We start from the raw sequence: 13,882 nt of genomic DNA on the forward strand, positions 1-13,882 counted from the left end.
TTGGCTTGTCTCTTCATATTCGAGATAGATATATTTTTATTTTTGATTGTAACGCCGTACACATTTTGCTTCATTTTTTATTTTGAAAAGATAAATTGCTTCTTTTGATAAAATATTTATGCTAGACCTGAATTACTAGACAAATTATAATTTGTGGTCGGATGGTAAAATGAAATTGAGAAGAAAAAACAAATAAAATTATGTTTCGTTATTTAATCAATGCTTATCAGCTTTGATGAGAAGTAAAAACAATGGGAGATTTAGATAGATGATTAGTTTTAATTTTGTTCAAAAATTCTGTCTGTTCGAATAATATTTTAATACGAAATATGATAGAATTATAATAGCTCTAAGAAGTGGGAAGAGTGAGGGAGGAATACAGCAGTACTACACCTAGCAGCTTAGTTATCTATATAGATAGATTTAAGCTTAACGACAAATGTTGTTTCCTCATCAAGTGCACCATTAGGCCTCTTTCTACAGTTATCTAGTCATTGCAGCATCTTCCATGCTAATGTATTCGTCATCAGCTGTGGAACAGACTAAACCCGAGATAATTAGCATTCAGTTTAGTTACTTTCTGAAGTTCATTCTGAAATTGCGATGGACTGTCAACGATCTACAGGGTATAGATAAGTTAAACAGGCTCCACGCTTCAACTCACTTGGATCCCAAATAACCCTATGCTAGAGAGATATTGTATAGAAGATGAGCTTAAAACCCTCGATATGACCGAGCGAATTCTCTCTGGAATATCGTACACAACTTGCCAACTTCTACTATGGAAATTTTTACTTGGCAATTTATTTACAGATTGGAACACAGCACAGTCTGCCAGTTTTCAAAACAGTTCTGGCCAAACTATACAGGAATCATATACGACATGTGTGCTTTCTGAAAAGAGAGCACATAGCTACTGTCATCACAGTTATAACAGAGCGCAGCTTAATAGGCAAAATGTATGGCGTGCATTTTCGCAAAATACTTTAAAAGCTTCAAACCGAAGAGAAGAAATAAACCATTTTTCATCCCTCAGAAAGATCTACTGTTATCCAGATTTCCAAAATTGTATGTACATATATCCTCTTGAAACTATGGATTTAATATGGTAATGCTGCATACTTAGTTTTTAATTTCTTATCAATTTAAATTTTATAAGCATTTTAAAATTTCAAAGAAGAAAGTAATCAAAGATATTCACTTATATTTCATATAAAAAAGCAAAGTGAACAGCAAATGACAAGGATATTTAAATACACACTTTTCCAAGGATACAAAGGATATTATTGCACTACATTTCTTCTTCTTCTTCTTCTTAGCTTCACAATCCGTGGTGGACCATAGCTTCATCAACAATTTTTCTCCACTTTATTCTATCCATGGCTACATCTCTCCAGTTGTGTACGTTCATTTGCTTAAGATCTGATTCGACGTCATCTAACCATCGCTTTCGTGGGCGTCTCTCTATCTTCCTCCAATTGGTGTTAAAATAAAAGCTTTCCTAGCATTTCGCTCTTTCGGTATGCGCAGTACGTGCCCAATCCATCTAATTTCGTTGGGCTTTGATAAAACGTATTACATTTTGTCTTTGAACGATTTCTTCGATTTCATTATTGTAGCGAATGCGGTAGCTGCCATCTATTGTTGCAACCGGACCATATATTTTCCTTATGCTAAGTCTTTCGAAGCACATCAGCTGATGAATATCATTTGTTTTCAGCGTCCATATTTCTGCGCCATATGTAAGGACGGGTCGTATCAGTGCTTCGTACATTCTTATTTTTTGTGCTCTGGACAAATCTTTTGATCTAAATAGTTTTACGTTAACATAAAAGGCGTTATTTGCAGCTTGAATTCTGTCGTTAATAGCTACCGCCGAATCTTTATCTGCTGGTAGTTTAAAACCCAAGTATTTAAATTCAGTGATATTTTCGAAAACAAAATTGTTTATACTTAGGTCATCGCGTGTCGTGCTGTTGGCTAACCGAATCATGTATTTGGTTTTCTCGGTATTTACATGTAGTCCCAGAGCTTTTGCATTTTTATCAATAAATTTAAAGACGCGTGTAAGAGTGTTTCTGTCTTTAGCCATAATAAGAATATCATGAGCGTAGGCACATATCTGAAAATCATTATTAAATAATGTTCCATTCGTGTTTATTTCTTGAACAGTCGTGTATAGCATTAAATTGAATACTAAACATGACAATGCGTCTCCTTGTTTTACTCCGGATATGATTTCGAATGGGTCTGATAGGTTTCCTTGCACCAGTACCTTACTTGTTGTGTTCGACAATGTACAGAGAATCAAATTAATTAACTTCAAAGGTATTCCAATTTTCTGAAAGCAGTATTTTATTTGTTTTCTATTTATACTGTCAAATGCCTGTTTGAAGTCAACAAATAGGCAAAATATATCAATTTTATATTCGTAAAACTTTTCGAATATCTGGTGGACAGTAAAACCTTGATCAATCGTTGAGCGGTTGTTTCTAAAACCACATTGGTAATCGTCTAGGATGTCTTCAGCATAAATATTCAGTCTTTCAAATAGAATGTTAGTAAATACTTTATAACCTGTACTAAGTAAAGATATGCCTCTGTAATTTTGGCATTCAGTTTTATGTCCTTTTTTGTGTATAGGTACTATTATGCTTGATGCCCATCCAATGGGTATTTCATTTGAATGCCATATTTGGTTTACTAAGATGAATATTTGTTTATGTAGTTCATGTCCACCATATTTCAGAAGTTCTGCGGGTATTCCATCTTCACCACGGCTTTTATGGTTTTTAAGTTTTCTTATAGTCAATAGTACTTCGTCAAAGCTAGGTTCTTCAACATAGATTTCGGCCGGAGGTACTACTTGTTCCTCCTTACTTGTATTATCGTAGTTTTCTTTGTTAAGTAGTTCGTGGAAATATTCTTTCCATCTATTTATTACTTTTTGTTCTTCGCTGATTATGGAATCATCCTTTGCTTTGCATATATTTGTTCGAGGTTGAAATGTTTTAGTCTGTTTTTTGATAATCTGAGACATAGCTCTGACATTTTTGTTTCTAAAATCGCTTTCAATTTGCCGCTTCATGTATGTTTTTTTCTTTTTTTGCATTATTTTCTTAACTTCTTTTCTTTTATTTTCATAATATAATCTATTTGTACGTGTGTTTCTTTCCACATATTTTATTCTAGCTTCCTTTTTCGCATAATTAGCTGCTCCGCATTCCTCATCATACCATTCGTTCATTTCTGATCTCTTCTCTCCAATAGTATTCTTTGCGGTTTTTATGATTGCAGCTTTCAGTTTATTCCATTGATCTTCAATATCTAATTCAGTTGAGTCATTATTTGTGCTATTTTCATTAAATAAAATGTTTTCAATCGTATCTTTGTACTTTGCTTTCATATCTTCATTATTAATAAGTTCATCTGTATTCCACTTTAATTCTTTATAGCCTTTGTTGTCATTTATTATTGAAATTCGTTGTCGTAACTTAGCTACCACGAGTTAGTGACCTGTGTCGCAGCAAGCGCCTCTATAAGATCTCACATCTATGACCGATGTAGTACGCCTTTTGTCAGCAGGCCCGGCATTTTCCAAGTTTGAAAATGAATTCGTTTGTGCTTGAAGGCTGTACTACTGACAACTAACCCATGGGCACTCGCACTACATTTGCCCTGGAAAAAAGCATATATTTTTTTAATAGCTGCGTATATCCCCTTTCGTTTTATGTCTAGTTTAATATCATAAAAAGGGTACAGGTATTTAAAACTAATTTTCGAAAATTCAAAAGTTTTGGGCTTTCAAACTTTAGAGGCCTTTTAAAAAGCAAATTAAGAGAAAAATTAAAAGCTTTATTTGCAGAATTTCCATATAAAATAAACTACAGATTGCAGATATTCGTACATATGAACTTTACCTTTATTTTAAGGCTTACATTTATTATGAAATATCCTTTACCATCGCACAGTGTTGCAGCTTCGTACTGTACCATTAATTAAGAGCTGATAAACCATATAAGGGACACTTGATCACTCAAAGGGGAAAAACTGGTAACACTGTTTTATAACTGTAACATAATTGCATTTAAATGCTTCAATTCTAGCTAATAAAAGGTGGCGCAAAATCAATCACCCTATATGAAGATTTACAATTTTTGGAAATGGCGTCGTATGTCAATCATCTGTATCACTTGGGGACTAGTCGTAAACAAACAGAATTGTATATATAAAAACAAGGCCCTGATGGCCAAGTTAGAATATTGCTTAATGGAAAATTGCCGATATTTACAGTCAATGAAAGTGTACACCACATATTTATAAGTTTTGACAATTTATTTATTTACCTTTTAATTTGAATTATTCTTTCACATAAACGCAGTTCATACTACAACAAAAACCATATAAAACAAAATTTGTACTATTATAAATTTGTAAAAATTAGGCAAATTTTCATTTAAACTTAAAATTTTTTGCTCAGAATTATTTTGAGTACGCAAATTTATAGGTCATTGAATTTTGATATTATAAAGTGCAAGTTTCCAGTAGGTCAAAAATCACACTAATTTTTTTTGTAGGAGTTCGTGTATTTTCTACATTTAACGCCTACTCAACATTTTTTTATATGGAAGAAAACCCCAGAAAAAATTGTCAAAAATCAACACAGTTTTCGAACCACTTGAAACTTTCACTTGCAGAAGTACCAAAGATCAGTGACCGATAAAGTTGCATACGCGAAATTTTTCAAAAAATTTTGAATTACATTTTTTTTGAAAGTTTGCCTACTTGTTAAGAGTTTTGTTTAAAGTTTGAGGCTTAATTTTATACAGGTTTTTTTGTAGTATGAATATTTTTGTAACAAATAATGGAAATTACAAAGTAGATAAATAAATAGTCAAAACGTATAAATATATGGTGTACATTTTCTTCTGGAGCTGACTGCATATAATCTAGAAAAATTGCACGGTACTTAAGTTAAAAGTGTTTACCTAATCGTTTTTCCATTTTTCCTGAATTAAAGGGTAAATTTTTTATGATGAAAAAAGGGGACCAAATGTGTTCTCCGGGTAGATTTTTATAATTAATATCTCGTTGGAAGGAGTATATTCTCATATAATTATAAATATACACTGTTAAGCAAACTAGTCGTTTAAAATGTCATTGAACATGGAAAAATTAACATAAATTTAATTTTACTTATGTTTTACACATTTAACCCGGCATTTCATAAGATGTACATAGTAACAATTTATATACCATTGAAAGCACCTAAATTTCTTATTTGGGGAGACATACGAAGATTTTCCATTAAATAAAAAGCCACAAAATTGCTGGCAACTATCAAACTATGCTTTAAACTACGAAAAAATTACGGTCCTAAGTCTAGATTTTTATGACTTAGCTAGACCTGCATTTTTTTTACGCCTCGAAAATAGCAAATTATCTAAATAACACAGTGTAATTATATTAATACGATTATTTGTCTAATATTTACTTAAAGTTAATAAAAGAAATTTTATTTCTCCATTTAAGGTTTCTTGGATACGCAAAAAAGATTACCATCTACTGACAGTGGGGTTGACGACCTACAGCAGCGACGAGCGATTTAGCGCCACACATCTCAAACATTCTGAGGTAAAATTAATAGTTTAAAAAATCAGTATTATAGTTCATGCTGAACTTTAAGTTGTAGTACATCATAGAATGGCATAACAGAATTTTGTAAAAAAAAAATTTATTAATTAATAGAATTTATGCTCCTAAGTGCGAGAATATTGAAAGTTTGGTACCATTCAAAAACACGAAATTTTAAAATATCTTAAAAATCGGTCCACTTTCATAATACTGAGACTATCAAATTTATATTAAGCGCAAAATTTTAAACAAGAGTGATATAGCAACTGATATGGATTCTTTTTGTTTTTTTTTTTTTTTTTTTTTTTTGGGAGTATGGAAAAATTCTTGTCACAAGTCTTTACTTCAAATTATTTTCTTGCTAAGCTTATCCCTGACTCTAAAAAGTGTGAAATTACAGAGTTTGAATTTAAATACAATATGTTTGTGGGCTATAGGTCCATCCCATATTATAGCTCTAACGATCTTAAATATATCCCTATTTCTTAGATATAATTCCTAATTTGCCCACGTTGGTTGAAGGTTTGTAATTTGAGTTCATATTTAAAATATTTTTTCATACCCAAATTGTTTAAGGGTATCTTTGTAAGTAATAGATTAGTAAGTCGTACCTTGACCTTAACCAGAGACCTCTATGTTGTGATTTTGAAAAGGTCAAGCCAAGCAGCACCAGGAGGTTTGGTGGCTCCTAAAACACTCAGGCTAAAAAGCCCATTGTATTTAAAGCTCTGGAAAAAGGGTAGATAGTCAAGGAGAGAAGGAAAAAAGTATCAGAGAAAAAGAAAGGAAAGAAGAGAAACAGAGATAGTTGCACAGATATAGCGATCACCTGAGTCGAAGCCTGTACTCTTAAGTTATATCCAGCATAGATCGACGAAAATCTTGTGCAATATTAGAAATGCAGCATTACTAACACTAAAGATAAAGATTTTCAACTTAGCTGATTAATTTAGCTGATAATTCATTTTCGAAGACTTTGAAGGTGCTGCAGTAATCTGACAAATAAAAAGAGAAACGAGGTGATGTATATTTTAGAAACATAGAGAACTAAAAAAGCCTTCTATTGGCGTTGAACTGTGCTCTGTTTTCAACCCACTTTTTGTTCCAGAATAGAGTCCATGAATTGAGTTTGAACGAACTAGTGTCATTTGGTTTTAGTAGCGTTGTCGAACGAATTGTTTTTTGGAAAGGCAATTGATTTTATTTTTCTGGAATTTACGTTAAGGCCGTAATAAGGAGACGATATGGCTTTATACATCCTCCATATCAAGCCACCAGAGTATTTTTGAAGAATTACCCTATACAATATTGCGTCATCATGGATATAGGAAACTTACCCGTTTTCGCTGAGCTTATCGTGAGCGTGACATCATATTATTAAATCTCCCATTTACGAGGGGCGTAACATTACTTTATGGCAAAAAATCAAAATTTCATAAAAGTACAGCTTTTAGTTGTCTTATTGTTGTTGTTGTAGCAGCATAACCATTCCGCATACATGGACGAGGAATGCTGCTGAAGTGACAGTCCTTGGACGGATATAAATACGGGTCGTTCCGGTAATGTAGAACCGATTGTCATGAGAACGCTTTTAGTTGTCTAAGCATCCTCGCTACCACTTCGTGGAATTTAAGGAAAGTTGTTAAAGAAAAACAGACGAGGAAAACTAACCGGCGCTGTGTTGCTTCTTCACAACGTGATAAAAAAATCCACGATAAAGGCGGTTTTAGGCGGCGACAAATGTATTTTTTTCGCACAAGGAATGAGCACTCAGAAATAAATTTTGAGATATTAATATAGGAGTGTATTGCGATAACGGAAAACTAATTTGAAAGAAAAATACGAGTATATATATTGAATCTAATTCGTGTTATTTTTTGTAATAACAGCGATAATAACTACGTTGAACGCCCCTTGTAGCTTGCTTCATTTAATTTTGGAATACTCGTATAGTCAACTTTTCGTTTTCACTTAACTTTGGCCTTATTTTTTTACAAATTTGTAACTCACTTTCTAACTTCAGCCACATTCTAGCGATGTAGTGAACTCAATTAAAGTTCCTGAAACGATAAGACTAAATAAGTCTTCGATAACTAGGAAGGCTACAAGACAAAACTGCTTCACGCTTGGAGATTTCTCAAGAAGCCTAACCGAACAATGCTTTCTGTAGATTGGTCTTACCAGTAATTGCCTTCAGCTGGTCTTTAATATCCCTAACTAAAAAAAAGGAAAAGGAGCAGCTCGTACAAATCATCTAACAGAAGTGTACGCACCAATTATTAGGTAGAAAGGTGGCTGGGTCATGTCGTCCAAATGGATACAAACGCTCCTGCTCCGTAAGTATTTGATGCGTTACCAGCTGGTGGTAGCAGAGGAAGAGGAAGGCCTCCCCTGCGTTGGAAAGATCAGGTGAAGAAGGACTTGGTTTCACTTTGTATGTTTAACTGGCTTTGGTGAACTCGATCGAAATCGCATAAGCGGTTATCACGCTAAGAAGAAAAAAGTGAAAAGTACTACACTGGCACTTCTAAAGTATCACTAAAGCGCCGTTTTGATACCATTGTGAGACCTACAACAGGAAGATATCTACAGCCAACCAGAATTGTTAATGTAATGCAGAAGATTAATGGTATTTAGGTTGGCGTACTACCCCAGGATGTTTCGCCAATTATTACTGATATTTATTTTAAATCAAGTAGGCTGATAGGCTCTACAGTTAGATAACAGTAGTTTCTCTCCATACGTACATTCATATGGAATGGTAAAATCCGAAGTTTTGGCATATGGAGTTTTTTTTTTCAATAAACGCAAAAGTTTTCATGCCAATTGTTTTCGCTTATTTCTTATGAAAATGTAGTTCATACTACAACAAATGCAGTACATTTTAAAGTTTCACACTTTGAAAACCATTCCTTAGTTTTCGAAAAAATTGTATCGGAGAATATAAAACCTTTTTGCTGGTATGCAGTTTTATAAATCATTTAATTCTCATTCAATGCATTTTATTAGAGCAACTTTTAAGTAACTGAAAATCGTCCTTCATTTTTTGTTTGTTTTTGTTTTTTTGCTGCTGGTCTTATACTTAAAAGTATTCTGCAGTACAACACTTGAATGGTTGAGGGTAACAAAATCGACAGGCACTCACTAGAAAAATTATTTAATAAAAATCAAAGTAAATTTTTAGAGACTTACGATTTAGAATTAAATGAGCTATAAAAATGGGTACCTGAAGAGGATTTTTGGTAATAAAAGGTATGAAGTTCTGATAAAAATTTTTGCGAATATTTTTTTTGATTTTGGTACACTTTGCCATTTGCTTCTTCTTATATTACTTTCATTATATTAAAGACTTCTTTTCATGAAATTATTTAACAATTAAAAAAAAAAAAAAAAAAACATATGGCGTGAAAAACTTTAGGAATATTGTAAAAAATATTACTTTGGCATAACATGTTTGACCGACTGTATATAGCAGAGCTGCTGCATTTTAACTACAATTTAAAAAAATGTCATAGTATTTGGTATTTAAAAATGTCAGTTCAAAACCTTTCGGAACACGAACATGCACTACTATGGCTTATACACGAGACGATACACTCTACTTATGTATTTATTTAAAAAAAAAAACATACACTGTGTTACATAATTATGCACAGGGAATGATTGAAAAGCTTTGAAACTTTAAAATTTATATATTTCTTTTTTAAATTATTTACAAAAAAAGGTTGAAATCTGCAAATTTTCATCAAAATCTCACATTTTTAATGAGAACTTTTAAAAAAACGTTACGTATCCAATTTTGTCTCCCATGAAGTTTTAAACAAAGTGAAACTTTGAGCAAAGGGTTTTCCGATAAGCGGTGTTATTTTGATATTCAAAGAAAAATGCTATTTTTTAATCGGATGATCGAATGTTTATTTTATTATTAGGAGGAAGGTATGCCGTTAATGTTGGAAAATAACATCAGGCAAATGACCACCACGACCAGGCTTACAGGGCAATATCATTTTCATGAAATTTTTCATGACCGAATTGCAAAATAGCTGCCCTATGCCCTCGATAGTCTCACGAATTCCATCTTTGAGGCTTAAATCAACCCTGACCTGCTGGCGTAGACCTTCTCTTTCACGTGGCCCCACAGAAAAAAGTCACAAAGTGTTAAACCACAAGATCTCGGTGGCCAATTGTGATCACCTCTTCGAGAGATAACACGATCCGGAAACTTTTCCCGTCAAAGATCAATGGTTTCGTTGCTTGTGGGGAACGTAGCGCCGCTTTGGTCAAAAAATAAACGTTGTCCAGATTAATATCATCCAATTTCGGCCATAAAAAATTATTAATCATCTCTCGATAGCGCAATCCATTCATTCATAACACCTGTTATTGGAAAAAACCTTTATCTCAAGAAGCGCATTGAGTTTTGCGCATGTTTTTCCCTGGCGGTCTGGAGCTGTTTTATATGGAAGAAAACATCCAACACCGTCAGAAATAAAAATGCCAAAAATCAAGGTGAAATTGGAGACAATCGGACTTTCTTATTATTAGCTATTGTAGAACTGGATTGGATATAAAATAACATACTCAAAAATTTTCAGAAAATTCTGATTAAACAGTTTGGAATTTCAGTTAAAATTTCTTGATTTTTTTTTTAATTTGCACAAAATTTAAAACTTAGATTTTTGGGGTTTCTGTAAGAGAACGAACCATATTTTGAATGGAAAAATTATTAGATTTAAACAAGAAACAAATAAATTGCGAAAACTTGTCAAAAAATCCCTGTGTTGTAGTTATTTAACTCAGTGTATTTAACACAAAAATTTTTGCATGCAATATGTATAACGGTAAATGCAAGGCCATGCCACCGGATTTACGTATACGTGTAACACTTGCCACACACAAGAATTCGTGAGTGATGCGCAATTGCGTCACGAATGCAATGAATGTTGCATTGCACATGTGGTCAACATCATCGGTCGCGCCGCTGAAACGTGACTGTCATGAAGAAAAAGCGCACACAAAATATCAAACACGCAAGTGACCTTAAGCTATTAAAAACAAAAAACACAACAACAACAACAGCGTAATACCAAAACAGCATCAGCAATCAGGCATCACAAATGCGACAAGCCGCATAAATATATTTGCGACGGTTGGTATGGTGTGCATGTGCGACAATTCACAGCGCATTGACACTTTGTTGCGGAAATGCCAGCTGAATCCACAAAAAGAAGGTTTACACAACCGAAAAGCAAAACAAAAAATAGTGCCTGGAAAACGCGGCGAATTTATAGTGCGCTGAAAAATCGTTAAGTTCTATGAAAATAATATTTTTTTTACAACTTCGAAATTTTTTACTTTTTTTTAACGTTGTACCAAAGAGAAACTTGTGGCGCTAGTTTTTCAATTATTTTGTTATTTTTCTTTGTTGCTTTGCTTTATAGCCTCTGATGCCAGCAAAGTGCATTAGATTGTTAGATTCTTGCATGATTTGCTTCACATAAAAATCTACTGCCATTGATTGTGCAACTTTTTATCTACGAATACATACATATTTACAATTACGTACATATTTTTACCATTTTTCACACTTGCCTGTAACTTTCTTGCTTCCTTTCATGCCTGAATCAACACGCCGCAATCGGAAACTTTTGCCAACATCAACGCCAACGCCAACACTGTACTTCTTCGCACTTATGCCCGATTGTCCAATTCAATCGTGTTGTGGCATGCCACAGGATTGGACGCTGCAAATAAAATTCGTGCAACTACGTGATGCTGGCGTCTACGAGTGCCAAGTGTCAACCCATCCGCCCACATCAATATTTTTGCATTTGAATGTTGTCGGTGAGTATCGCCTGTCTATAACGAAATATGTGCATGTATGCGTGTATTGATGAGTGTGTGCACAAATTGATTGCATCAAATTTAGCTGATTGTCTGCTCTATTGCTCTGCTCCTGCTGCTACTTCGTAGTGCGTGAAGAACAACTATTTGAGATTTGTGGCAGGCCAAGGGAAATCATGGGGAGAGAAACCAGCAGCACGTACCATCGGTAGATGTATGAGTATGCTATAGCAGGCGCTTGTGAATTTAGCTAAATAAATCTACGGCAAAGAAATTGCACTCAAACTAAGTCAGTACCAGCGAGTGGATACCCCAGCTAGAGCGAAAATCAATAGGGAGTCGCCAGATTGGCGATGCTATATAATACTTAATAAATAAGTTCTCTGCTGAGTACGAATGTGAAACGTTTATTTTTTATTACAGCGTCAATGGCGCTGCTGTCCGGTGGTGGCAGATGAACATTTTTTATGAAGATTTATTATTGAATACGAACTTTTATACAAGTCAATTGAATAATTGAGTCGAAAGTTTGGATAAAAGCTTCAGCGATTTAATTTGGTATGCAACTTTAATGCAATAAATATTTAATATATGAATTTAAGCTTAATAGGAGTACAGAGTTGAATATCAAAAGAGCTCTAGAAAAATATATATTAAACTAACCGGTGGCGGCTGCATTAACCAATTGTGCTTTTGCCTGACTCTCATTTAATTCTTATCTGTTTCAAAACCCATTGTGGAAAGGATAGAACAAGATATTTTTTAATAGCGGAAGAAGGAATTAATTTAATTTCTATATAGATGATTTCAAGCTAGTCGATTAGCTTGAGTATGGAGTTCTTTCAAAGGAATTACGTTTCAACTATCGGTTCGACTATTAGACAATTGTGACGTCTATTAGTCAGAAGTTAGAGCCATAAAATCAGTGGCTACATATTTAAATACGCATGCCGTAACAAAAACTACTATAAATATGCTCGTATACCCAGATGGCCATTAAAAGAATCAATGCGGCTACAGCAAGATCAAAGATTGCACGGGAATGCCGGGCAGCCCTAAAAGATATTAGTGTCATATTCAAGGTCAGCCTTATTTGCGTTGCATTTTAAGAGAGGATATCTCAAAGATTTTGGCTTGTATAACCGATCATTGGCTATTTGTCAGATATTCCTTGAGGCTAGGAGTTTTCTCCCATGAATATTGTAAAAATTGTAGAGATAAGGAAGAGAAAGAAATAGTTGAGCACTTCCTTTGCAATGGTCCAGCTTTTGCTAAAATAAAAGCAAGTAGTGAAGGTAAATACATTTTTTATTTTCTCTGCCTGGCGTGGGGTTGAGAACAGTTCTGCGCTTCATGGGAGCCACAAAATGCTTCTACGAAGAAACATAAGTCAGACTCCCGGTAGTATCACAATAGTATTGGTCATACAGACCAACTACCATCATAACCTAACTTAATAGCTGCAATCTTCGATAGTCAATGGATAGCCAACAATACCGGAAGTGAAATAAATCTGAAGGTACATCTTTCGTAACACAAGTCCAAGTCACGAAAACTAGCAACACTAAGGGGATTTTTACTCAGCTTCAGTTGCATTTTGAGAAACAACATCAAGACGCACACCACAAATAGGAGGAGGAGCTCGGCCAAACACCCAAAAAGGGTGTATGCGCCAATTATATATATACAGGGTCCGCCATATAACTTTATGGAATTAAAAATGCTTTAAAAAAGAAACTACTCAATATTTTTCCAAAATGTTTTTTTTTTATTTTGAAGTACAATCCTTCCGGTTAACGATGGAACACAACTTCATTCATATGGCTGCCTCGGCTAGCCATGCACCATCCCATACGATCGGTCCAATTTTTCAACAAATTTTCGATTGTATGCGGCTGTATTTCAGCTATGACATCGCGTATGTTGGTCTTGAGTGCATCAATTTTTGCTGGTTTGTTGGCATAACACTGGTCTTTGACGGCACCCGGTTTGTCAATAAGCAACCCAGTTTCTCTTACTTTTTTCGCAAAGTAACGCACATACGCTTCATTCGGTGCTTTTCTTCTTCCCATTGCCGTACGTAATTTTTGTACACATTCTGCAACATTACCATGATTTTCAAAGTAATGTCACAATATTTCCCAGCGTTCTTTGAGCGTATACACAACCATTTTCGTTCAGCGGAAGAATAAAACTAATTTTCTGTCAAATCAGATGACAGCTAAGTGTTACCATTCTTCAAATAATACCTAGTTAAAATCCGTAACGATAGATGGCGGGCCCTATATATATATATAATTTTGAGGTTGCGGTTATATGCGTGGCTTGTTTTTTAGAAATATTTGGAGATCGATTTTGATTTTAAGGCAGGGACATTAGAGAATACTCAGGAGAACCATAAACA

At 34.2% G+C, this 13,882-nt stretch overlaps 1 protein-coding gene across 1 annotated transcript in view; it reads left to right on the forward strand.

Moving 5' to 3' along the window:
- Positions 1–13,882, forward strand: part of LOC129244126 (uncharacterized) — a 143,790-nt gene that overhangs the window by 74,392 nt on the left and 55,516 nt on the right. The window contains exons 3-4 of the mRNA XM_054881742.1: positions 5,533–5,634; positions 11,370–11,478. Coding sequence (XP_054737717.1) covers positions 5,533–5,634; positions 11,370–11,478 — 211 coding nt within the window. The remainder of the gene's footprint in view (positions 1–5,532; positions 5,635–11,369; positions 11,479–13,882) is intronic.

The sequence above is a fragment of the Anastrepha obliqua genome, chromosome 4 (genome assembly GCF_027943255.1).
Source record: "Anastrepha obliqua isolate idAnaObli1 chromosome 4, idAnaObli1_1.0, whole genome shotgun sequence".
Classification (NCBI taxonomy): Eukaryota; Metazoa; Arthropoda; class Insecta; order Diptera; family Tephritidae; genus Anastrepha; species Anastrepha obliqua.